This window comes from Labrus bergylta, chromosome 4 (assembly GCF_963930695.1).
Source record: "Labrus bergylta chromosome 4, fLabBer1.1, whole genome shotgun sequence".
Classification (NCBI taxonomy): domain Eukaryota; kingdom Metazoa; phylum Chordata; class Actinopteri; order Labriformes; family Labridae; genus Labrus; species Labrus bergylta.
The window spans coordinates 32,898,757-32,923,121 of record NC_089198.1 but is presented as its reverse complement, the minus strand read 5'-3'; the positions used below and the strand labels follow the sequence as shown (position 1 = coordinate 32,923,121).

General features: G+C 43.9%; 1 protein-coding gene across 2 annotated transcripts in view; it reads right to left on the bottom strand.

Annotated features, from left to right (window-relative positions):
* Positions 1–19: 19 nt before the first annotated feature.
* agla (amylo-alpha-1, 6-glucosidase, 4-alpha-glucanotransferase a) overlaps positions 20–24,365 on the bottom strand; it is a 26,122-nt gene continuing 1,776 nt past the window's right edge. Inside the window, exons 2-35 of one of the 2 annotated variants that reach the window (XM_065954403.1) lie at positions 22,957–23,084; positions 21,440–21,650; positions 20,421–20,590; positions 20,082–20,285; positions 16,938–17,119; positions 16,558–16,669; positions 16,310–16,436; positions 14,970–15,072; positions 14,665–14,762; positions 13,545–13,684; positions 13,271–13,458; positions 12,313–12,436; positions 9,888–10,051; positions 9,679–9,780; positions 8,848–9,003; positions 8,606–8,756; positions 8,367–8,491; positions 8,167–8,279; positions 7,718–7,852; positions 7,145–7,275; positions 6,208–6,344; positions 5,989–6,122; positions 5,719–5,894; positions 5,489–5,591; positions 5,167–5,290; positions 4,660–4,761; positions 4,313–4,424; positions 4,029–4,164; positions 3,170–3,282; positions 2,820–3,031; positions 2,633–2,730; positions 2,462–2,549; positions 1,918–2,051; positions 20–1,811 (exon numbers count right to left, since the gene is read on the bottom strand). In XM_065954403.1, the coding sequence (XP_065810475.1) occupies positions 1,694–1,811; positions 1,918–2,051; positions 2,462–2,549; positions 2,633–2,730; positions 2,820–3,031; positions 3,170–3,282; positions 4,029–4,164; positions 4,313–4,424; positions 4,660–4,761; positions 5,167–5,290; positions 5,489–5,591; positions 5,719–5,894; positions 5,989–6,122; positions 6,208–6,344; positions 7,145–7,275; positions 7,718–7,852; positions 8,167–8,279; positions 8,367–8,491; positions 8,606–8,756; positions 8,848–9,003; positions 9,679–9,780; positions 9,888–10,051; positions 12,313–12,436; positions 13,271–13,458; positions 13,545–13,684; positions 14,665–14,762; positions 14,970–15,072; positions 16,310–16,436; positions 16,558–16,669; positions 16,938–17,119; positions 20,082–20,285; positions 20,421–20,590; positions 21,440–21,650; positions 22,957–23,047 (4,614 nt within the window). In that variant the 5' untranslated portion in view covers positions 23,048–23,084 and the 3' untranslated portion in view covers positions 20–1,693. Of the gene's footprint in view, positions 1,812–1,917; positions 2,052–2,461; positions 2,550–2,632; positions 2,731–2,819; positions 3,032–3,169; positions 3,283–4,028; positions 4,165–4,312; positions 4,425–4,659; positions 4,762–5,166; positions 5,291–5,488; positions 5,592–5,718; positions 5,895–5,988; positions 6,123–6,207; positions 6,345–7,144; positions 7,276–7,717; positions 7,853–8,166; positions 8,280–8,366; positions 8,492–8,605; positions 8,757–8,847; positions 9,004–9,678; positions 9,781–9,887; positions 10,052–11,857; positions 11,982–12,312; positions 12,437–13,270; positions 13,459–13,544; positions 13,685–14,664; positions 14,763–14,969; positions 15,073–16,309; positions 16,437–16,557; positions 16,670–16,937; positions 17,120–20,081; positions 20,286–20,420; positions 20,591–21,439; positions 21,651–22,956; positions 23,085–24,365 lie in introns of both variants that reach the window. The other variant, XM_020651784.3, reaches the window with a different exon arrangement.

The window sequence follows — 24,365 nt, the reverse complement described above, 5'->3', positions numbered from 1 at the left end:
GAAGAAACAAACATCTGAGTCATCATGTAACAGTTTATTCAGCATGGCAACTGTATCACTACACCAATAGAGTAAACAACAACATTACAGGACAAACACGAGTGAAACAGCAGGAACACAGACACATGTCATAATTAAACTAATAAAACAGTGTAAAGTGACTGGACAGTGGACCGAGGGGAAGTTACTGTGTTAAAGTCTGAAGTGTCACTGTTGTGAGATGTTTGCTTGTGTTGTGTTTAAGGCAGCAGGAATTTTTGAACTCCAGTGACAGACGAATCAAAAGAGGAACTTTCTAAATGAATTCTTCTGATTGTTTTACACGGAGTGACCAGTGACCATTATTGCTCCTACACACACACACACACACACACACACACACACACACACACACACACACACACACACACACACACACACACACACACACACACACACACACACACACACACACACACACACACACACACACACACACACACACACACAGAGCTGGTTTCTAACATTATTACACAAATAAACAGACGTAAATATTAAACTAGGTGGTAAGGCTTGTGGGGGAGCAGGTTTGATGTTGTGTGTATAAAGGCTTCAGGTGGAGGTTTTAGTAAAGTTTAGTAAAGGTCCTTTAAAGATTTAAACAGTGTTATACAAACTGATGCTACAGCTGGCGTTTGTCCGGGGACACCGGGCGTTTGTTAGAGAGGTAACATGAGGTGTGAATGCTCTCACAGTGACGGCTGATCTGAGGTCAGTATGAAGCACCTGCTCGAGTATAAACCGTTCAAAGTGCTTTACTCTGTAAGTGATGTTAAATATAAACACAGTTTCAAACATGAGACTATATTCAGATGTTTTAATGTTTAGATTACATTTAATGTGGTGTTGTTTTTAGGGTCAGACTTTTATAAAGGTGGATAAAAAAAACTGAAGAGAGACTTCCTGTTTTCTGTGTTTCAGGTCTGTAGATCGTTTTAGTCGACAAAAACTAGAAGAACTGATGATCTGAAGAGCAGAGAGGTACCATCAGTCACACACACAGGATGAACACTGTCACCAGATCTGCTCAGGAGTGGCTGTTACCGTAAAACTTCAAATTATAGCCCGGGCGTTTGTTGACTTCAGTCTATGTACTGTCAATGTCAATACATGACCGGCCTTTCATTATCTTCAATCAAAACTCAGGCTTAGCAGAGGTAGGAAAGACTACAAAATGTCCACCTGGAAGAATATCTAACTGTGTACACGAGTAGGATATTAACAAAACAAATACAAATCTCTATTTTGATGTTTCTTTTGAAGAGAGCACAGCTGGTTCACCATTATTCTGTCTCTCTTGGACAGATGTTGAAGCACATCTTTACTTTTTGTGTCTTTCTGCTTTTTCTCCTTATTTTTGATTATTTAAACACTGAATGTAGATAGGGGCGTCTAACTGAGAGCTGCTTTTATGTGTGAAAACGTGCAGCATCACCAGGCCTGTAGAAGGGACCGGGCCTTGAAATGGAACAGGCTTTTCTTTGGAGTTTTACGGTAGTCTGAATCGATGGCTCGACCAGGAAGTAGGCAGAGTGTAACGTCACAAATGGCAGGTTTTACATGAACATACACAAGATGAAACCAGGACTTCAGGAGGAAGATGATACTTCATTGAGGGAGAGTTGGGGGGCGGCCGGAGGAGGAGGGGGGGTCTTTAGAGGTCACGTAGGACCTCAAGCACAGTGGCCAGGGACCAGGCCTGGGTCTCACAGCTGAAGGGGCAGAACTGGCCGTTCTCATTGGTCAGCTCAGGAAGACCTTTCCATGGAGACCTGAGGAGGAGAAACACAACGACTCAGTGTGTGTTGGTTGGCTTTTCTGAACATTTAGGATGATGAATGGATGATTTAAAGACAAATGATGAGTCAGCCTCCGTACCTCTCCAGGTGGGTGTAATGTCGGGACAGAACGTTTTTCACCAGAGTCATCGTCCTGCTGTACTTCTCCTCTCCCAGCTTCTTAGCAAAGTAGAGTTTAGCACGCAGGAAGTAACCTACAGGCCACAGCCACTCCTACACACACACACACACACACACACACACACACACACACACACACACACAGACACAGACACAGACACACACACACACACACACACACACACACACACACACACACACACACACACACACACACACACACACACACACACACACAAAGAAAGTTACTAATGCAGTTAAGATTGCTACATCAAAAATTGATCACACACTAGGAAGCATAATTGATTAGCCCTCACATCCAGACACACTAACACTTTCTCTTTGCTCAATCTGTCACAGAGTGTCGGACACACAACACCTTAGCTACCTGTTCTGATTTTTGAAATTGACACACATGTAATCCTCTGTCTGATGATGCCAAACAGACTGATGGCAAAGTGTGTATGATTAGAAAATAAAAGGTGATAAAGCGTCACACTCACTGGTCCCTGGTGGTAGTTGAAGCCTTTTGCCAGGTTGTAGTTCTCATTGTCCAGAGCATTGTCATAGACACCACAGTACACCATGTCACTATGACAATAGAAAAAATGTGTCAGTATGAACCAAACTGGAGATTTATATGAAATCATATGTAAAGAGTTTGTGTTTGTTACTCTGGGTCCAGTGTCTTCATCCCAAGTGGTCCCAGTAGTTTCTGCTCAGCCACCTCCAGAGCTTTCCATGCCTTCTCTACTGTGAACAGCTCTGGAGCCTGAGACACAGACAAGCCAATCACAGCTCAGAGATGACAGGCAGGAAGAAGTGTGAACCAATAAAGTGACAGTTTGTCTGTGTGCTTACCACCACCATGGCGATGGTGAAGTTGGGTCTGAGCTGGTAGTCACACCAGGGGCTGGAGGCTCCGTAGCTGTCCTTGTAGATGCCTCTCTTGTGAACCAGGTCAGGGCACTTCTCTTTGGGGTCATTAGGGTCAACAGAGACCCAGAAAGAGGCTTCAAAGGCCTGCTGGAGCTGCTGGTTCCACTGAGAGTACGAGACAAGCACTTCTTTACCTGCAAGGAAAAGGGATTCATTCAGGACGAGAGGAGACAAAACCTCAGTGTGTGAGTGTGAGTGTGAGTGTGAGTGTGAGTGTGAGTGTGTGTGTGTGTGTGTGTGTGTGTGTGTGTGTGTGTGTGTGTGTGCAGTACCATCTCTGAGCACTTTGGCTCCATCATAAGGGAACAGTCCTTTAGCGCGGAGCTCCACCACCCAGCGAACAGCTGACTTACTGAGACCGACGATCTCCACGGCCGCTCCATCTCTACACACACAAACAAGTAACTTCATATTATTTATAATTGTATTCATTGTGTTTTATATATGTTGATCACTATTTAATATAAAAACTTCAAAACAGTCCAAAAGTAACATTTGATCAATGCTGCTAAACTAACCAAAGAGCTAACATTGGATCATGAGGTGTTACAGAGTACAGTGAGGGCAGAATTATTAGGAAGTCTAAAAATAGATTGCTGCCGCTAATAGCACCAAAAAATTGCACGTCAGTTGCTTCCTCTATTTGCTCCGTCTCGAGGTCTAATTCTCAAAGCATCTAGTGCTAATGATAGCAAATACAAACACCCGCAAAACAGTTGTCCTGCCTCGTGCAGCTTGCTCTTGTTTTGTGTCTGAATGTGCAGAGAGCTGCGATCTAAACTCTGACTCTGAGCTCCTGTGCTGATGGACATCAGTTCTTCTTCTTCACCTCCAGCTCTCAGCAGGGGGGATTTCTTCACTAACTGCACATTGATATAACTTGTGGATGAAATGATTTTTTGAACTGAGGCTGATTTGCATAGAAAACAGCAATTTCCCCCCCAAATGTCTACATAATGAACCACAAACAGCACTGGTGTACAGAGACGCTTATTAGCAGTACATCTCAAATCCTGTGTGTTTTTGTTTTGTGTCTCTTTACTCGTTTGCACAGGCTGGGTGAGTGTTAAAGGTGAACAATCCTTTTTGTGAATCAGCCCTAAGAATGAAAACCTCTGACTGTGTTTTTACCTAGGAGTAGCAGGCATGCCTTTGTTTCTGGCTCTCTCGCTCTCGCCCATCTTGTCCATCCAGGTTCCACAGTTAAAGCGGTTTCCTCCACTCACAAATCCTGTAGCTGGGTCTACTTTAGCCGTCACATTAAACCCTGAGGATAAAGGGGGAGGGGAGATCACACACACTGTGTATTGACAGACTTCAACGATGTGATTATATTAGGATCAGATAGAAAGTGATGTGTTCATTCATGACTCTCTTGTAAATGATCATTCAGTGATAAACATGTGAAGTCACACCTTCGTCTTTCATGTGCATGTCTATCTTGGGTCCAGCATTTCTCTCTCTGAAGGAAATCCCCTCCAGGTGGCGCTGCAGAGCCTCCTGGATCACATCATACAGAGGCTGCTCCTACACACACACACACACACACACACACACACACACACACACACACACACACACACACACACACACACACACACACACACACACACACACACACACACACACACACACACACACACACAGGATGAAGGAGAGGATGAAGGAGAGGATGAAGGAGAAGAACATTACAAACTGTATGACAGCCAGTGATCGCATCACGAGCAGGTGTGTGTGTGTGTGTGTGTGCTCGCGTACGCACCATCTCTCCAGGTTTGCAGGGCTCACAGTCATCCGTCGGGTACATGCGTGTGACAGGGCAGCGAAGGATTTCAATGCCGTGAGGAACGTGGGTAGCATAGTCCTGAGCAGGAAGTACGGATAAGGAGTAAGCATGACTTCTTTAATGTGACTGCAGGTAACATCAGTCACACCTCACACACCCTGAACACAAACGGTTGAAACTCCTCCCCTCAGGTCAGTGTCACAGAGCTGTCACTCTGATGAATGCTGAACAATCACAGAGTGTCAGAACTGTTCCTCCTGCAAACACCATCCCCTGATCTGTCATTAACCAATGAGCACCCTCTTTGAATCTACAGGAAAAACTATCCACCTCATGTTTATAAATCCATATGTTACCTAACTACATTATTTGAGTCTGACAATAAACAACACGTTGGGTTTACAGCTTGCTGATCACTGAAGTGTTCACTCTGCATCCCCTCCCACTCTGCATCCCCCTCCCTCACATGCTGCCTGTGTGTACCTGGACGCACTGCAGCCACCACCACACAGCATCGCGACAGTTGTACCGAGCGCAGCGTCCTTCACCCAGCAGGTTGGGAATTAATCCGTGACGCAGCGTCCCTGCAAAGGCCAGGATGATGTTGCTATGGAGACCAAGAGACAGAGACAAGTCACGCTAGGATTTTTCAGACTGATGCTGTCTGATGGATAATTATATTATGAAAGCATGAATACTAAGACCTACAGACACACACACACCACACACACACACACACACACACACACACACACACACACACACACACACACACACACACACACACACACACACACACACACACCGAGCTTCAATGTGTCTCCCTGTGAGCAGCAGGAGTCCTCTGAGAGCGATGAAGGTGTCTCTTCCCCAACAACGGAAGATTCCAGACGAGAAATGAGGAAGACCTGAAGAATATTTAAATATTTAAATATCTGAAATATTGATTTTCATGAAATCGATCTCGCACTCTTGAAGATTAAAGACGAATAACTAATCCTTAAAGGTATTACAAGCGAGACAAACACTTGTTACCTGCAGCCAGTGAGACGCAGCACTGCTCCTTCTGGCCTGTGATTGGACTGATGCGGTAGGGAACGTCTTCCAGTTTGGTAGAGAGGGGCGGCAGGGCGGGGAAACGTCCCACGCCACACATCTGAACTGAACCCAGAGCCAGGTGACGCACAAAGGTCGAGCCATTCTGGACAAAACTTTTTAGAGGAGACAGGAGATTGTTTTATTTTGAAAGAAATCAGCTCATCATCAGTTTGAAGTATTAATTTCAGCCTTCAGACTCCACGATACCTGGACATGAGCTTGTTGGTGGCGTCCAGGGCCGTGGTGTAGGTGGACACCAAGATGGCGTCAAAGTAACAGGGGACAAGGTAACGAGGGATGTGCTTCAAGTAGCTAAACATGGCCACCAACCACTGACCCACCTGTACAGAAACACACACAGCGTTACTAATCGGCTTAACGATCAGGATTTAGGACTACTGGTGCCGGGTGTATTTCAGATCTGACCTGGGCCAGCGGTCCCTCTTTGTGGATCAGTCTGTTGGACACGTAGTCGATCAGCCAGTCTCCCTCTCTCAGGTTAGCGCACACAGGATGGCCCAGGTCGTTGTTGGGACGGATATCGGCGAATACTGACATCAGACCTGCAAACACACACAGACACACTCATAATCATCAACATCATAATCATCATCATCATCATCATCATCATCACCACCATCATCATCACCATCATCACCATCACCATCACCACCATCACCATCACCATCATCATCATCATCACCATCACCATCACCTTCACCATGATCATCACCGTGTTTATCCAGCTCTGCATGGGTCTGTAAACCTTTCTGTGTTCTAACCTCTCTCCATTTTTCAAAAGCATCTCCAATATTGATCCTAGTTTGAGCACGTTTCTGCTCGTGGAGCTTATTAGAAACATGCAGAGGCTTTTTAGGTCGGGTACAATCACTTCTATCTGAACCACTTCTGTTGACCACTTCCATCGCTGCAACACCTGTTGGTTTGACCTGATAACTGCTCTCATATCTGACAAACAGAGGGAGTCTGTAGTCATGTATGATCCTGTGCTTGATGTTTAACTTTGTTTTATAGAATGATTGTTTGAATCCTGTACTGTTCTGTCTGTTTTATTGTTGTGCTTGCTGAGTTCTGTTCTTTACTGTTGTTGAGTCTTATGTATTTTAAAGGACCAGTTAGCGTCGGCATTTCAGATCAGCTTAGATTATAAATGCTGTAGTTTGTGGTATTGGTTCCCTTTACAAATACACATTAAATAAAAACACAAATAATGGAAATAAGCTTTTGCTTTATAATATTACTCAAATCCAACGTGTACTCCACACAGAAAGGACCTTACAGCCCCTGTGTACACATGATGGATTAGAAATCACAGTCTGTGTAACTGCAGTATATAACATACCTTGCAGTCCAGCATATTTGAAGCTCTCCCAGCCCGGGATGCTGTAACAGCCTCCGCCATCTTCTTGCTCTTCAGTGTCACAGCGGAACAGCAGCACGTTCAGGTCGGCTAGCGTCAGCTTAGACATCAGCCTGACAAACACACACAGATCCAACGTTAACACTTTAAGGGTGTAACAAAAATAAATCCTTCCTCATACTCATAGAGAAGCTGTCAGAATAATAAAATATCCTGCTTCAGTATAAACGTACCACATGTTTTAATATCAAGTTAATCAGCATCTTCTGTGACCGTATGTATGTGCACAAAAGAGTCCAGCCTGTTCAACTAATGGAACAGGACTGCATGTTTTTTAAACTGCATCCTTCCAAAGCTTTACTTTGATGAGTCAATAGATCATTCACAGTTTAAAGGAGTTCTGCACAGATTTATTTAGTCATCTCACCTGAAGGCCCCACAGCCTGTTGGGAGTTTATAAAAATCATCCTTCTCATTGCTTCCCTCCTTGCTTTTCTATATTTCTTTCTAACCCTCACTAGAACTATCTTTAACGTGTGTTCAACGTGTCCTCACTGTGAGAGTGGTTTCTGCAGGGCCTCAGGTGGGTTGTCCTCGGCCACACTGCCTCTCTTGTATTTGGGGCTGAACTGGGACAGATAATACCTCAGCATCCCCACCACCTTCTGAGCCTTGGGGTCCAAACTCACCCTGAGAAGAGGAGAGGGAGCAAAAAGTAAGACTGATGTCATCAATGTGCTTTTATGAGTGTGTGTGTGTGTGTGTGTGTGTGTGTGTGTGTGTGTGTGTGTGTGTGTGTGTGTGTGTGTGTGTGTGTGTACATGTGTGTTAGAGTGTGTGTGTGTGTGTGTACATGTGTGTTAGAGTGTGTGTGTGTGTGTGTTAGAGTGTGTGTGTGTGTGTGTGTGTGTGTGTGTGTGTGTGTGTGTGTGTGTGTACATGTGTGTTAGAGTGTGTGTGTGTGTGTGTGTGTGTGTGTGTGTGTGTGTGTGTGTGTTTATTACCTGAAGGCGATGACACTGCCGGGCGTCAGCTTCTGGAAAGTGATTTCCTCCACAAACTCTGATGGACCTTTAGACGTCACTCCAGACTTCTTCACCAGAACACTTTGTTCTAACTACACACAGATACACATTATTGATGTTATCCAGATATTCAATAATGAACACAACGATCCTGCTCAGTGACACGTCGTCATATTTACTGGTATGTGCTCTCTGATTTCCACGGTGTACTCTGGCATGCCGTTGATGTATCTGTCATCTCTCTTATAACTCCCAGCATGCCTTTCTACCGTCCTCGCCTCCAGCACCACTTCCTCTATCTTTCCTGCAGAGACAAACAGCTTTAACAAATAGTTAAACAAATACATGCAGACTTCAAAGATGACACATCAAACATAAAGGTGATATTATAGAGATATTGGGTATTATTATTATATACCAGGTATGAACATGGGTGGTACGTTGGAGTCGTACTGGTGGGTTTTGGGGTCCCAGAAAGCGGTCCTGCACACAGCCACGACCGACTGGTGAGTGCTGGGACAGTGACGAGTTATAGCAACGATATCTGCATCCACCTGGTCCACATACACCTGCAGAAGGAGAGACGATTAAACCACTGATAAAACATCTTCAGCAGTCACAGATAGTCCAGACTTTCAGTCACAGAGTCCCTGATGGTACCTGAATGAATCCCTGTGCAGCCAGCTCCTGGTGCATCTTGTTCAGGGCCTGTTTCCCAGATATGATGCCAGTCTGCAGCCCCACCTCTGAGATGGAGGTGGGGGACGCAGAGGGGTTCCACTTGGGGTAAAAACGCTCCTCCTTCACTACAGATATCTGCAAACAAAGCCACTGGTTAATAAAGGGATTTTATCTGTTTGAATGTATGTATGCAGTAAGTATCCATGTACCAACTATGGAAGCTGTGACTACAATGTAATGTGACTACAACTATGGAAGCTGTAAATGATTGTATTGAGGCTGGCTGCAGAAGCACAGGAAGTCACATACACACCCATTCAAAAAGGCCAGAAACAAACACGTTTACAGTCTGGTCTATTGTCACATATTATGGGGTGGGTGAATTTTTTTTAATAACTCATCCGTTTTGACTTTATGAAGGATAAGAGTTATTCATGAGAAAGGGGCGTGGCTGAGCTGACTGACAGGCGGTAACAGTGTATCTGTTTGTCAGGAGGCTTAAGACCCGCCTCAGCTCTCAGCCTGGTGCTAGGATGAGACACTATTTCACATACGGTGGACGCCATCCATAGCCTTAAAGTCCCCTTCAGTAACCATCGGGTGACATCACTGAGACTACGTCCATGTTTATATTCAGTTTATGGTTGTTATATATGAGACCATGTTTGGAGTAAGTCGTTTCTTTTCTCCCCCCCAAACAAACATTTGTTACTGTTAAACTCTGTGAATCTATATAACATATAAGTGTAGTGTGTGTGTGTGTGTGTGTGTGTGTGTGTGTGTGTGTGTGTGTGAGCAAATGGAAACAACCTGGTGTGGCACTAGTTCATCGTATCCTCTGGTGGATCCGGTGGCACAACAGGCCATGGAGACCATGGCAGAGCTGGGGAGGGAGTCCAGGGCTGAACGCAGCTGAGTGACGGACAGAGAGGTCAAAGTTAAAGTTTCTGTTTCCTTCTAAATCACAGAGCGGTTATCCGGCTGTAAACAAAGACCCTCATACCCCGACAGAGACCTACCTGTATGGGACACTCGTTGTCATGGGTTACATCCAGGAACATGGCGTGAGCGATGGAGGGCATCAGTGGGCGGAGACTGGGCTGGACAAACGCGCCGACCGGCTCGCCTCCATACCGATGCACCAGGCGACCTTCTTCATGGCTGTCAGCAGCTGACATGGCCTCTGCGCATGGAGGGGGGAGAGTTAAAGGAAAGTTCAGTTATTTCAAAAAAGAGAGGGGGGGGGTTCATGCTCAATGTGCATGCTTTAGTTAATACATTAGGTGCACAAAGCTCACAGCCAGGACAGGAACCACATCAAACGATTTTATTTATATGTGATATTTAACCAGAATCTTTTCCTTTTATCTGCTAACGTTTTAAGATTATGATGTGAGTATGTGTTTGTACTCCTGGATACACAGAAAGGTGACAATAGATGAAAACAACTGGAATCAATGCCAATCAATGCCAGGTAGACTTCATGACAGGAAGTGCTGAACAACACCCGACTAACACACTTCATCTAAGACTTTTTAGTATTAAATATTTTACTGTTACTACATGAACGTCCAGCATCGACACAAACCTGGCACTTTAGAGCCCCTTAAACCATCATGCAGCTGATCACATTTACATTCTCAAACTCAAGCATGATTTTCTGCTGTGTAAGGATAATCTAAAGTTTGAATAGAAACTTGGAAAGTCTGAGTAAATGTGGGCAGATAGATAGAGGACTGACTTTCTTTCATGAATGCAGACACCTTGCAGACTAACATCATAGTTGACTTGATAGCCATCTACTTTTTATCAGTTCACATGGTGCATGTACATTTCTTGCTCACATGTGTTTTGTAATATGGTCTCAGGTTCTGACTAATAAAAATATACATCTGTAGAACGCTCAGGGTATAAGATCGTAAATGATTCATCCGTTCACTCACCATGTGTAAAACTTATAACAGGATCTGCCGACCTTGTTGTCTATGCTTCTAATCCACAGATTGTATAAAATATGGACGTAATCTCAGTGATATCACCCACTGGTCTCTGGTGTGGTTCTGAAGCCTAACAATGGTAGCTGCCATTTTGGAAATGCTGTCTCAACCAAACTTTTGGTGGAGCTGAGGTGGGCTTTAAGTGTCATGAAAAACAACTACATCATCACGCTTAGCAGTCCCATCAGGGTCATGCAACTTATTATGAACAGGTCATATCCTTTCATCAAATCAAAACAGAGTTATAGAAACATTTTACAGTACAGTGTGTGCCCATAAAGACAAACACTGTTGATAAACACTGTTTTATCAAGTGTGGACGCAGCCTTAGTCAGTGTGTTTTCAATTATTTTCATCATGTGATTGGGTCTCATATCAGATTTCTTTACATTCACTATCAGTTGTTTTTTAATACAACTTTCATCACAACTGATCATTTAATTGCCATCACCACTTTTCAATGTAGCTAACTTTTGTTTTGAGCCTACATGTACTTCAGTTCAATGGACTCCTTCACACAGGCAGAATCCAAAGAAAGTCCTGGAGCACATGAATCACTTGTTATACATATATTAACGTGCAAAGGACCTACATTAAACTATTTTTAATGTATCTAAGAGCACTGAGCACTGATCTGTGGAGGAGCTGAGGAGCTACTTTGATTATATGTGTTTCTATTATTGCTTTATTGGTACCATGTCTTTGTATTTCACTCTTATACACTCAACTATTTAAATTCAGCATTTGTTTGATGCTCTGTGGTGTAGCTCTTATTTCACTGTTCTGTTATATTGGAGCAGTCTGGGACTTGAATTTCCTGCAGGATCAATACATTCATTATCTTATCTAATCACCCATCTGAGTGTGCTGCATGCACACAGGCTACATACATCCTTACCTGTAGATCCTAACAGTCCTGTCCACCAACAGTCATGGTGATGAGTGAACTGTTTAGAAATGTGTGTGTGTAGTTTGTGTGTCAGTGACTGTACCTCGGATGAGTGATGAGATGCCTAGCTTGGTAACAAAGACGTTATCCAGCTCCTCGCTGCCAGTGAAGAGCTCAGCCACCACATACAGGTTAGGACAAACTGTTCTGGCCACATCCAGCATGTACTGGTCAGCCACAGCAAGGCAGCACACAGAAACCAGTCCAGACAGCACAACGGGTCAGGATGAGAGAGATAAGTGAGGGGAGTGGGGGGGGTGGGGGGGGGGGGGGGGGGGGGGGGGGGGTGATGGAGAAGGAATAAGACAGACAGAAAGAGGGGGAGGAGTTATGTGGAGGAGAGAAACAGTTAGTGGTAACCACAGCATGCAGTCACACCGGCCAAGAGAGAAAGAGAGACGGGGGGGAGGGGGGGGGGGGGGGGGGTTGCAGATGATGCAGTGAAAAGGAGAGAAAGAGACAAAAAACATAGAGTCAGTCCATGCCTGATAGTTGTACCTCGTATCAAGCTGCTTATTCCCAGCCGGTTCACAAACACATTGTCAACCAGCTCGCTGCCTGTAAACAGCTCAGCAATCACAAACAGATTGGGTCTGACCCGCCGGGCTGCGTCTAACATGGCCTGGACGAGACGGACAGCAGCACACACACACAGGGAGAGAACCAGAGTCACGCTCATATACAAGAAGGAATCCAAACCTTTTAGACTTTTTACTGACACTCATGTCTGTGGTCTGATACACCCGCAGGTCAAAAGCACTGTTTTCATTTAGTTGTAAATTTGATGAATCAAAAGTGAAAGTTAGATATTTTGATCCGGTTTCGCCTTCATCAGATCAAGAGCAAAAAAGCTCCAGCAACACTCTCCATGCACTTCAGGAGTTGGTGAAGTTCTGCCCAGCAAACTTTACTCTGATGCTTTATGAGACGGGAGAGCTGAAGAGAGACAGGAAGTGCTGAGAGGAGGAGCAGGTCGCTGCAGCTGGGACTACAGCCTCTGTTCATGGGGCGTCTGACAGAACCGCTAGGCTGTCCTTGTTAAAACAAAATAAAAATCTGTTCTCCCTGAAAAATAGAATGAATCAAGTATAATAAAAATGCATAAAGACTTGGTGATGGTCTTTTCTTTGACGACACTTTACCAGTTGAATTTAACGTTTTGCTTCTTTAACTCAACTGAAACAACGATGAACGACTTATAGGATATTAAAAAACTCTTACAAATAGGATATGGTAAAGTATATCAGCTGGTGTCTGTTTCTTGTTTGGGTCACACATATGCAATAAAAATATGAATATAACTAATATGCAGCTGAATTCCTCATTAATAGTCCTGCCTTGCTGCGCTGTGTCAGTGTCAGTGATTGTACAAAGACCCTCAAAAAGATCCTGTTGTTGAGCATGACCTTCTATTGTAGGTGTAGGTCAGGCCTGAACCTGAGCATCATGACATTACCTCGGCTACATGCAGAGGTGTAGAGTGGCAGTTATCCAGCCTGACTCCATGGAAGTACTTGGCAGTTATCTCGGTGTATTTCTGCATGTGTGCCCACAGGTACGGGCAGTCCTCAGGACCCTGACCATACCGCAGCTTCACACTGTCTCCCCAGCAGACCAGCTCCCGACGCAGGTACACGTTGGAGCCTGAAGGTGGAACATGCACAGGGGTCACTATGTCATCAGGGCACCCGGTTCAAACTCTGACGTCTGTAGAGTTTTAATGTGTGTACCTGGCTCGGCAAAGTTACGCAGCGGATCGTCCCCCATGACCCAGCCGTTGTGAGCCAGGAAGTGACACGCCTTGCCCGGCTGGTCCAGCAGCTGCATCTCCTGCTCCAGAGCCATGTCCTGAAATGGGAAGGTGAAATACCTGAGACAGACAGGTGAGAATACAGAGGTTAGATAAACCTGAGGTACCGGTTTGACCAGAAAGCTGCAGGAAAAGGAACTGAAAAAAAGACTTTTGTGGCATAGATCGTTTTTTTGCCTTCCTTGATTTGGACTCAGGTCAAGATTTGTTTTTGTGTTTTTTTGCCTTTATTTGATTGGAGAGTGGATAGAGGAGAAAACGTGACAGAGTGGGGAATGACATGCCGGGAAAGGAGCCAAAGGCAGGACTTGAACCAGGGCCTCCTACATGGGGGTGGGACCTAACCGCTAGGCCATCTGCTCCCCATCACTCTCTTTCAAACTCCAAGGCTCATCTGACATAAAACAGTTATTTTAAACTGCAGAACACCAGAGTTACTTTCCCCGTCTGGTATTTTTTGTGATTATCAAGAAATAAATTGTGTTGGTTCCAAAAGAACCATCAAAACAACAAAGTCAGACGACGTAAAAAGACTACTTACGTCAATGGATCGCTGTCTTCAAACCACCTAACTCCATTGTACTCGGAGAACACAGAAGTGGATGTTCTGCTGCTCCATCAGTTAGTTTGACTGTTTGACTTTGGTGTTTATTGAGATCAATCACAGTATTGGTGTAATACCAAACATCTGAACAATCAAGGCAGAGGTAAAAAGCAAAAGCAGATTCCATTTTTTGTGGAGCACATCTACTGTTTTTGTGAATGGAGTCAGGTGATTTGAAGAAAAAAAAAATCCTCCCCCTCTTGAACAAAAAGGTTGATCTTTTCTGGATCCTCAGGAACCACTTAGAGCAACAATCAGAGCCTGTCTGAATCACTCTGAGGGGATGTCCTTAAAGGTTACTTTGCAGGAGGTTTGACTGCTGCAGGCTTAAGTCATCTACCGGAGCAATTCCAAAACTGTTGTCCCATTTAGTCTTAAAGACCCTGTGATATACTTAAAAAAACAGGTTTATGAACACTGAATGTGAGGGTGTTACCTGGTAACCAGAGGGTTCTTCCTGGTTACAGGGCCCAGTTTGGGGCCATGGTCCTCCAGACGCTCATACACGATGTTTCCCACAATGCAGTTGGCAGCCTTTAGAAGAAGAGAAGAGCACTGTGAATATACAAACTACACTTTGTTGTCATGTTGTTTTACTTTATGAATAGATAACAAAGCTGTGCTATAAATGACAGGAGGAAACTTAAATACATCAATATCTCCTCTGAGAGCCAACCAGTGTCAGGTCCACCACACTCGGCTGGTGGGGTCAGCAGCAGTAACCCTGCCATCTGCGCTCACCTTCTCCTGATGCTGCTTCATGATCTCATGCTGCTCCTCGTTCAGCGCGTTCAACTTCTCTCTCAGCCAACCACAGCAATCCTCGACGTGCTGAGGGGAAGGGCTGTACATAGAGAGGGGTAACATGAAGCCAAAAGACAACCACTCTCCATACAGCACATACAGTACATATAGGGTGGACTGTACTGTATATACATGCAGACTGAAATAGTTTAGAGGATCTCTAACTGTGGGTGTCTGGTTCACACTCGTCTCTTTGAGTTTACAATGATGGACATCTTCTGTGTTCTGTGTTTGTTCTCACTTTTCTAGTTTTTCATCGTCGGCTGATATCCTGAGATCTTAAAGCTGGCACTTATATATTGCACTGATTCTGTTCAATAAATGTTCGATTTGGTCCAAAGCAGGACAGGGAGACCCCATACAGTCCAACCTTTCGTATATATGATATTCTTACATCATATCCTGTTATTCAATCTCCTTAATGTGTGCATGAAGAAATCACCTCGAGCAGCACTTGAACAGAATTTGATTAGCTACAAGAAACGTCAGTCATCGGCACAGATGCTTTGCAATTGGCCAGTACAGAACAGAGGCCGGCGCCTCCTTTCAACTCAGACTCTCATTGGCTATGAAGCCGACCACCGAGCGGTCTGCTTCGGTTCAGTACGGTTTGGTACGATCAGTAGTGTACCCTTACTTGGTAGGCGGGATGTAAGGTAGATGGGGATAGCTGCATCAGCTACGTAATAGCATGACATCATAGCAGGTGCCCTTTAGGGTCGGATCATTACTCTCGGCATCCCAACAGAAGGGTAGCAAAAAAGAAGGATGGTAAGGGTCAGTTATTTTTGGTACCCTTCCCAACTGTTGACAGTGGATTTTCTAATAAATGCGTACTGTACCAAACGGGACCGCTTGGTGGAAGTGGCGCTTTATAGGCTGGGAACATTGAATGGAAGGTCCTAATTGGCCAAATCAGATGTCAATGAAGAGGTCAGAATGAGACCGACATTTTGATCTGTCACAGTCAAAACAAAATACAGAAAATACAGTGTTTGCAGAACTGAAGCAGTCTGTGGATCTTTATGGATGAAATGTGTTTGGATTCAATCTTTATCTGGATCTGGATCATGGGGACCCTTGCAGATGCAGCAAGACCGTTTTGTTTAAATATAATGATCGGTAGAGTACAGTCATTCTTGGTGATGGTGAGTCAAAAGACTCACTTCTGATCTTCTTCTTCTGAAGAAATAGAGACTGGCCTGTTTTTTTAAAATTTCTATGAGCTGATAATGAAAACTTTGACAAACGCCGAGCAGGTACTTTGTTAGTCTTACCTGTGAGGTACAAAAGTCTCCAGAGCCGAGTCCATGTCCACGGTGTTTCCATAGCGACGGTAGTTTGGGTCTTGGATGATCCTGAGGCCCTTCTCTCCTCCAGTCTTAGCCAGGTTAGGTCTGCTGCCTAAAAACACACAAACAGAGAGCTAATGTCTCGGAACGAGCACACTAACAGCTTCAGGTCTATTTGAACCCCTCATTAGCATGTTCATTTAGCAGCTAAAGTTAACGTAGTTAGTACGCACCTTTCTGCAGCAGAGCCCTGAACTGATCCACAGCACCGTCCACCCGGACCTGGAAGAACTCCCACAGCTTGATCTGAGGAAAGACCTCCTGCCACAGCACACTGCGGACGGCCTGACACACACACACACACACACACACACACACACACACACACACACACACACACACACACACACACACACACACACACACACACACACACACACACACACACACACACACACACACACAGATATTCTAATAAAGTTTCTTCTGCACACATTTCCTGCCTACACTATGAGCTGGAAGAATGCCCGATCAATATGATATCAAAACTCAGCCGAGAGCTCAACAGTGGTGCTCAGATCAAACTGACTGACTCTGATTTGTGTTTTCTTACATTCAGATGGCTCTCGTTGGTAATGTTAGCAGGAAGTCCTTTAGCCTCGTAGCGTCCTTCTGCCATTCTGGTGGTGAGATGCCAGATGGCTCTGTCTAACACCCAGGCCGGTCTGAGGTGGGGCGAGTTCACCAGGTTGTAGCCACACTCGGGATGATCCTTGATCCACACGCTGTTAGCAGCTGTAGAGAAATGTAAAATCATCATCATCATCATTCATGAATCAAACAACTGAATGAATCGATGAATACATTATCCTTCAACAGCCTCAGTTTGGATTAAATGGTCATAACAGACGAGGTAAACTACCAGGTTTGTGTTAACAGCTATTTATTCATTCAAATAAGTCTCAAATATCCAGTTATCAGGACAAAACTCTGAGGATCTGTTGATTTATATCGACCACACATAGCGGTGTGTGTAGTTAAGAAGAGAAAAGCTGAATTTAAAGATCTTCTTCAGATTGATGAAGTGTAACACACTACAATAACCTACAAATGTGTCCCTAGTCCGTCTACAACCCCCCAATTATGAGAAAAGTCCATCCTCTCTGTCTTCTGTCTGCTCCACTTTTCAGAAAATGTGTGCTCAAACAGGCCGTTTGGAGATTTTCCCTTCATGACATCACAAAGGGCCCCTCCCCCAGGTGGGTGACACTCCCACAGCTAGGTGTTTGTTCTGCCCTCTGAGTCTGCCTTCTCACCTTAAACAATAGGACATGGAGCGAGAAAGACAGAGTACACCCAAGTCCTTCCAGAGAGGGGGCGTGGTCAGACACAGCTTATTTACATATTTAAAGCTACAGACACAGTAGTTTACGTTTTTGACCCACACAATTCCTCAACACATCTGAACATTTCAGCTTAATTGAACAACCCTGATGGGAAAAACAAAAACATGATTTTATTTATAATATTGGCAAAAATAAGATGTACCAGCATTTAGCTATCAGGACATTTCCTCTGACATTTTCCTGTGAACCTAAATAAGAGCAGATGTTTTAGGAGGCTTCATTGAAAATTAATTTCAAGTCAATTTCCTGTCAGTAAGAATTGATTATTTTAAGGATTGTTGAGATTAACAGAAAGACAGACTAGGTTAGACAGACAGAATATAAAAAACTCAGTCCATCTTTAACCTTTAAATATGGCTCATTTTACAGACCTCAATGACCTGTACTGACCTGTACTGACCTGTACTGACCTGTACTGATCTGTATTTGACCTGTACTGATCTGTACTGATCTATACTGACCTGTACTGATCTGTACTGACCTATACTGATCTGTACTGATCTATACTGACCTGTACTGATCTGTACTGACCTGTACTGAACTTAATGAAATGTACTGATCTGTACTGACCTATACTGATCTGTACTGATCTATACTGATCTATACTGATCTGTATTGACCTGTACTGACCTGTACTGATCTGTACTGATCTGTACTGACCTGTACTGACCTGTACTGATCTATACTGACCTGTACTGACCTGTACTGACCTGTACTGATCTATACTGACCTGTACTGACCTGTACTGAACTTAATAAAATGTACTGATCTGTACTGACCTGTACTGACCTGTACTGAACTTAATAAAATGTACTGATCTGTACTGATCTGTACTGACCTGTACTGACCTGTACTGACCTGTACTGATCTGTACTGACCTGTACTGATCTATACTGACCTGTACTGACCTGTACTGACCTGTACTGACCTGTACTGACCTGTACTGACCTGTACTGAACTTAATAAAATGTACTGATCTGTACTGATCTGTACTGACCTGTACTGACCTGTACTGAACTTAATAAAATGTACTGATCTGTACTGATCTGTACTGACCTGTACTGACCTGTACTGAACTTAATAAAATGTACTGACCTGTACTGAACTTAATAAAATGTACTGACCTGTACTGAACTTAATAAAATGTACTGATCTGTACTGACCTGTACTGATCTGTACTGACCTGTACTGACCTGTACTGACTTTCCTGTGGGGTGGGTTTGGAGTACAGAATGTTATTTCTTAATACCCAAACTGTACATTGACCCCCTTTACATATTTGGAGATTTAAATGCTGATATTTACTGTTAACACATTGATTCTTATTTGTCAGTCAGTCACATTTTTTGAACGTGTTTCTGATATTTCTCTGTAAGTCGTCTCGTTCACAGATGTTACCGATCCACTCAGTGTGCTTTACTCCCTCATTGTTATTATTCTCACTCGGCCTTTCTGTTCAAGTGAGCCCTGCTACGCATTTAGCATGCTGCTCACTCACACTCACACACCACATACTTCACAATGTGTGTGTGTGTGTGTGTGTGTGTGTGTGTGTGTGTGTGTGTGTGTGTGTGTGTGTGTGTGTGTGTGTGTGTGTGTGTGCGTGTCTTATGAAAGAGAAACCACACTAGTTATTTGTCAAAAACAATGAAGTTATGAAGTCATGAATCTGTGTCAGGGTCTTGCCCTGACACAGATCCCCCCCCCCCCCCCCCCAAAAAAAAAAAAGACTTCCTCCATGAGAACAACTTGTTCTCATGGAGAACTGCTAAAGTACAGGAAATTTAGAAGAGGGGCTTTTAGCCCTGATCATTTCATATTGGTCAAGTACCTACAGTACTTTCTTTAAACTCTCTTTAAACATAATTTGATTTAAACTGCAAAAAAAGAAAAAGAAAAAAACAAACAAACAGGTCTTTCAAACCAGACGTTGAAGACAGAAGATGAGGAGTGCTAAAACAACAACCAAGAGAATGATCCCGGCCCTGACAGATAACCTCCTGTAAACACACCGCTAACACAGAGAGAAGTGAGTGAACTCTGTGGAGGCGGAGTCTGTGGACTCCCGACCCTGTTCATCAGACTTTTAACTGTACATTTAATATGCAAACACTGGTACATATACTGTGTAAACAAGGTGATCAATAACAATATCTACTGTGTGTGTGTGTGTGTGTGTGTGTGTGTGTGTGTGTGTGTGTGTGTGTGTGTGTGTGTGTGTGTGTGTGTGTGTGTGTGTGTGTGTGTGTGTGTGTGTGTGTGTATATATATATATATATATATATCATGTGTTGTAAGTGCCCTTCATCTGTACTCACACACGATAACAGACTTAATGTGTGTGTACTCACCGGTGTGGTTATACACCACGTCTGTAATACACAGCATGTTCCAGTCTTTCTTCAGCTTCTCCACCAGAGCCCCCACATCCGCCCAGCTGTAGTTCTGACCCGGAGAGCTGAACTCGGGGTTAAAGGTCAGCTGGTCTGCCAGCGAGTAACAGGACCTGGATTCTCCCAGAGTCTGCAGGGGGGTGAAGTGGATCATGTTGTATCCTGTGACAGAAGACACACACACACACACACACGCACACACACACACACTGTTACTGTGCCAGAACGTCATACTTTTTCACATTACTAAAAAATGACAATAACATGCATAGTGTGAGCGCCACGCAGGCTGCACACCTGACTCCTTGGCGACCCTCAGTCTGTCTGGCCAGTCGTCCATGTATCCCAGACATTTGGACAGGTAGGTCTGGATGGTGATGCAGTCTAAAGGGAGCACATGAAGGTCAGGTCCAACTCGAAGGACCGGGTCAACAACGATGTATCCACTTCCTGAACGCTCTGTGTCGCTGCAGAGAAAAATAAACGAGACAATATGATCACCTGAACAGAATCAAAATGACTCCTATACAAAGAAATCAAGTTTGACTTTCTCAGCAGTGGAACCGCCTGCCTCCTCACATCAGATTGAATAACTCATTCCATCAGAGCATGGATCAGACATCACTTTTGACCCTTTGAAAGCAGTTCAAGTGTTTCTGTTTTGGAATAAGACTTTTCAATATTTAATGCTGTCGAGTTTTGTCCCGTGTAATCATGACTCGTTGACGACCTCGCTCGTTGCTTGTTTTGCTGGTTAGCTGTTTATGCCTTTCAGGTGTCAGGATGGTCGTGGTGGATTGGGAGCACCTGGGCCAGGTGGTGCTCAAAATCCATAAGAGAAGGCCCTAACTGGGGGAGACAGGGGAGAAACAGATGGGAGAGGGGCTGCTCCCTGATGCTCCTTGTTACTTTTTTAAACATTTATTTATTTATTTTCTTATGTGTGAATAAATGTGAACTTGTTTTTTAGAGTCACATTTATTTGTCACTGGTTGTGAGCTGCCCGTGACATCATCATTTACATTCCTCTTACTATCAGCTCTGGATGTTTGAAATGTGCCAAACAAAAACATTTTCCACTATAATGAGGAAGAATACGTTTGTAAGTGGATCTTTAATGAGACTGTTTTTATAAAACCTCTGGTTAAAAGGTCAAGAATGAGTTTGTTTAGTTCATTTACAGTGAAGTATGATAAGTGAACTGTCAACAGTCCTTCAGTCAGCACAGACAGTCTACAAACATCCAAGATAAAACCTGATGTCACTCTGTCTGGAGTCACTTATCCTGTAGACCAATCAAGAGGACTGTCTCTTACCCGTATCCAAAGTAGTACTCGTAGGAGCCGGCCACCTGCAGGTCCAGAGAGCAGAACTTGTCAGAGTCATCCTCCCTTCCTGTCGGGTAGTTCCACGGTAACACTCGGAAGTTGTGTCGTTCAAAGCGCTGACCATCCAGAGGATAGTTGGTGTGCAGCGTCACCCTCCTGCCCTGAAGACTCGGACCCAGACGGAACTGGAGCTCAAAACCTGACGGGACGCAGAAACGTTTGCTTTGTTGTTTCAGCATGTGGTCATGTCATCTCAAAAGCAGCTCTGCAGGCTGAACCATCAGGTGCATGGTGAGCGTAAATACTCGCTCGCCCCCCTCCATCCACACACTGACCTTTTATAGACTCAACATCAGCACAGAGTCTTCAACAGACTGAAATAAACAAAAGGGATAGGCTACACATCCAGTCACTCAGAGGAGGATTAGCTGAAGAGAAATGTCAGACTTTGTGTAGCCTTGACGAGCACAGGGTCGTCTATATTTAGTCCAGTTTAACAGCCAGTCCACAAAGTCCCTATCAGGTTCACTGTGCTGTAAATGTCAAACTGTACACTTCTCCCTAAGACAACGAGCTACTTCACCTTCATCCAACACACACACACACACACACACACACACACACACACAGTGTTGTCTATCTGTCCATACAGTCTATGGTTAACACCAGGAGTAACTTTATTCATTATGCACAGACTAACACAAGCATTTAAACACTAAACAAAGAGTAGCCTACACAATGATAACAAACCTCATATAGCGTCCACAGGTCATTACTGTTTGAGTGCAGAAAGGAAGAACTGATCTCAGTTTCCTTTACATGTTTATGATAAGAAGAAACAGCAGTTACATCAGAGACAGTGACACAGGTTATACTGTAGTCATCCTGAGACTCTCCTGCTTTAATATGCAAATCAACACAAATCCTATTTTTCTTATTTTTTAATGCAGACTCAGCAGAGAAAGGAGACTATGATGACAGACTTCAGTGACGACGTGATCTAACACTTTGTTTCATCATGACGTCTGCTGATGATTCTCTACAGCTCTGTTAACTATCAGTGAAAGAACTGCAGACTCAAGTGAACAAACTGAAGATGTTTTGTTATTAACACACAGATCCCAGTTATGAAATGTCCGCCTGATCAATGCGCTGCATGTTAGCTCTGATGAACCCGTCGGAGGACTTACTGCTCTGACTTCAAAACTTTTACTAGAGATAAAGAAAAGGAGGATCGTTCATGTTGCAGGTACGTCTTTAATTCTCAGACTAAACTTTCCCCTGTGTGTGCTCAGGTTTGGTGTGTGGAAACATCCGGATTAGTGTGCAAAGTGCAACCATAGTTGTCTGAGTGGTCCTGTGTTTGAATAAATACTTCCAGAAAATGTCAATAAAACAGGCTGAGAGCTGGTTTAACTTCACCCTAATGTATGAAACTCTGTATTTTAAAGTCCAGAAAAGACTCCCTCACTCATTAAGGTGTGAAATTAAAGAAAAGGTTTTACCTTGCTCCAGTCTGAACAGAGTTCTCTCTAAGTTTTGCTTGTCGTTCAGCATCAGGACTCGGATCTGCTTCAGGTGCTGAGGCAACATCATGGGAAGATCTCCTCAAAGTGAACTGAAGTCTGGCCTCCTGCAAACAGGACAAAGAACAGCTGACTGACTGAATCCTTTTTTATACTCTCACTGAGACACACAAACAATTTCCTCATTTCACATCGGGCACCACATCCATTAACCAAGAGGAAATGCTTGCACTATGGAGCGGTATGTTGGCACTGAACCTCCAACTGGCATTGTGTTCAGATGAGCCTCGGGTTGACCTGAGCCTAACAAACGCTCACAGCAATGTCTGAGTGACAGCTGTGAGGGATTACAAGTCTACAGACTGAAATCAGGCAGGAAATTCAACCTTTATCTGTCATATCTCTGCAATAACTTTCAGACTCAACATGCAGGAGCTGAGTCAGTGACCCAGGGTGAACCCTCATGAATAGATTCTTATTCACTCATTTATTTTGTTGGTGATTCTTACTGACTAAATATCAAATGCAATGCAATGCTTCCTGCCCCAATTCTTCAAGTTTCAACTTGATGCGACTGAAATGTAAACGAGCCGGAAAGGAAGGCCCTTCAGCTCTGAGGTAACACGCACGGTTTGCAAACGCTGCAACAGAAGTTGTGTCATAATAAAGTAGGCTGCACACAAACCTATGAAGGCTTGACTGAAACTTCTGCTAATATTACATGTCAACAACATACAAAACACAACATGCATGGACAAAAGATCACCTTTAACAGGCTCATCTAATCACTGCCATACATGATTAACAGTTTGGCAGACTCAGCCTCAATAAGTGTTTTTGACGATGAGTTTGTTGACACACATGTTCTGTAATCTGAGGTTTCATAGCATGAGGAAGGACATGAAGTTTGTACCTAAGGGCCAAACAGATGATGCAGCTAAAAAAAACTGATTTCAACACAAACTCTGTTAAAGAAGAGACAACAGGAGCGTGTCTGGCACCCCTCAAACCATAAGTGCACATTTAAAAAACCATTGATGATCCAGGTCCAGGCACTCAGGATGGTTTGAAAAGTAGAAAAGGACTTTAATTCATCAGGCTACAAACATCTAAAATAAACCAACGGCTTGGTCAGGGTGCAGTGACACACTGACACGAAGATTGTTGCTGCAGCGACCACAGGTTGATCTCACCGACATGCTGAAGTATTTCAGATTTTAAGTTGTGTCATTTAAAGACACTTTTTTACAATACATGACTGATGAAGTCATCTTTTATCTTCTCTCTTCTGTTTGCAGTTTGTGACTGTGTAAAGGTACTGATGTAAACGCTGCCTTATTTACCAGCAGTTATAGCTGGAAGAGCCACACAAAATGATAAACCCTTGC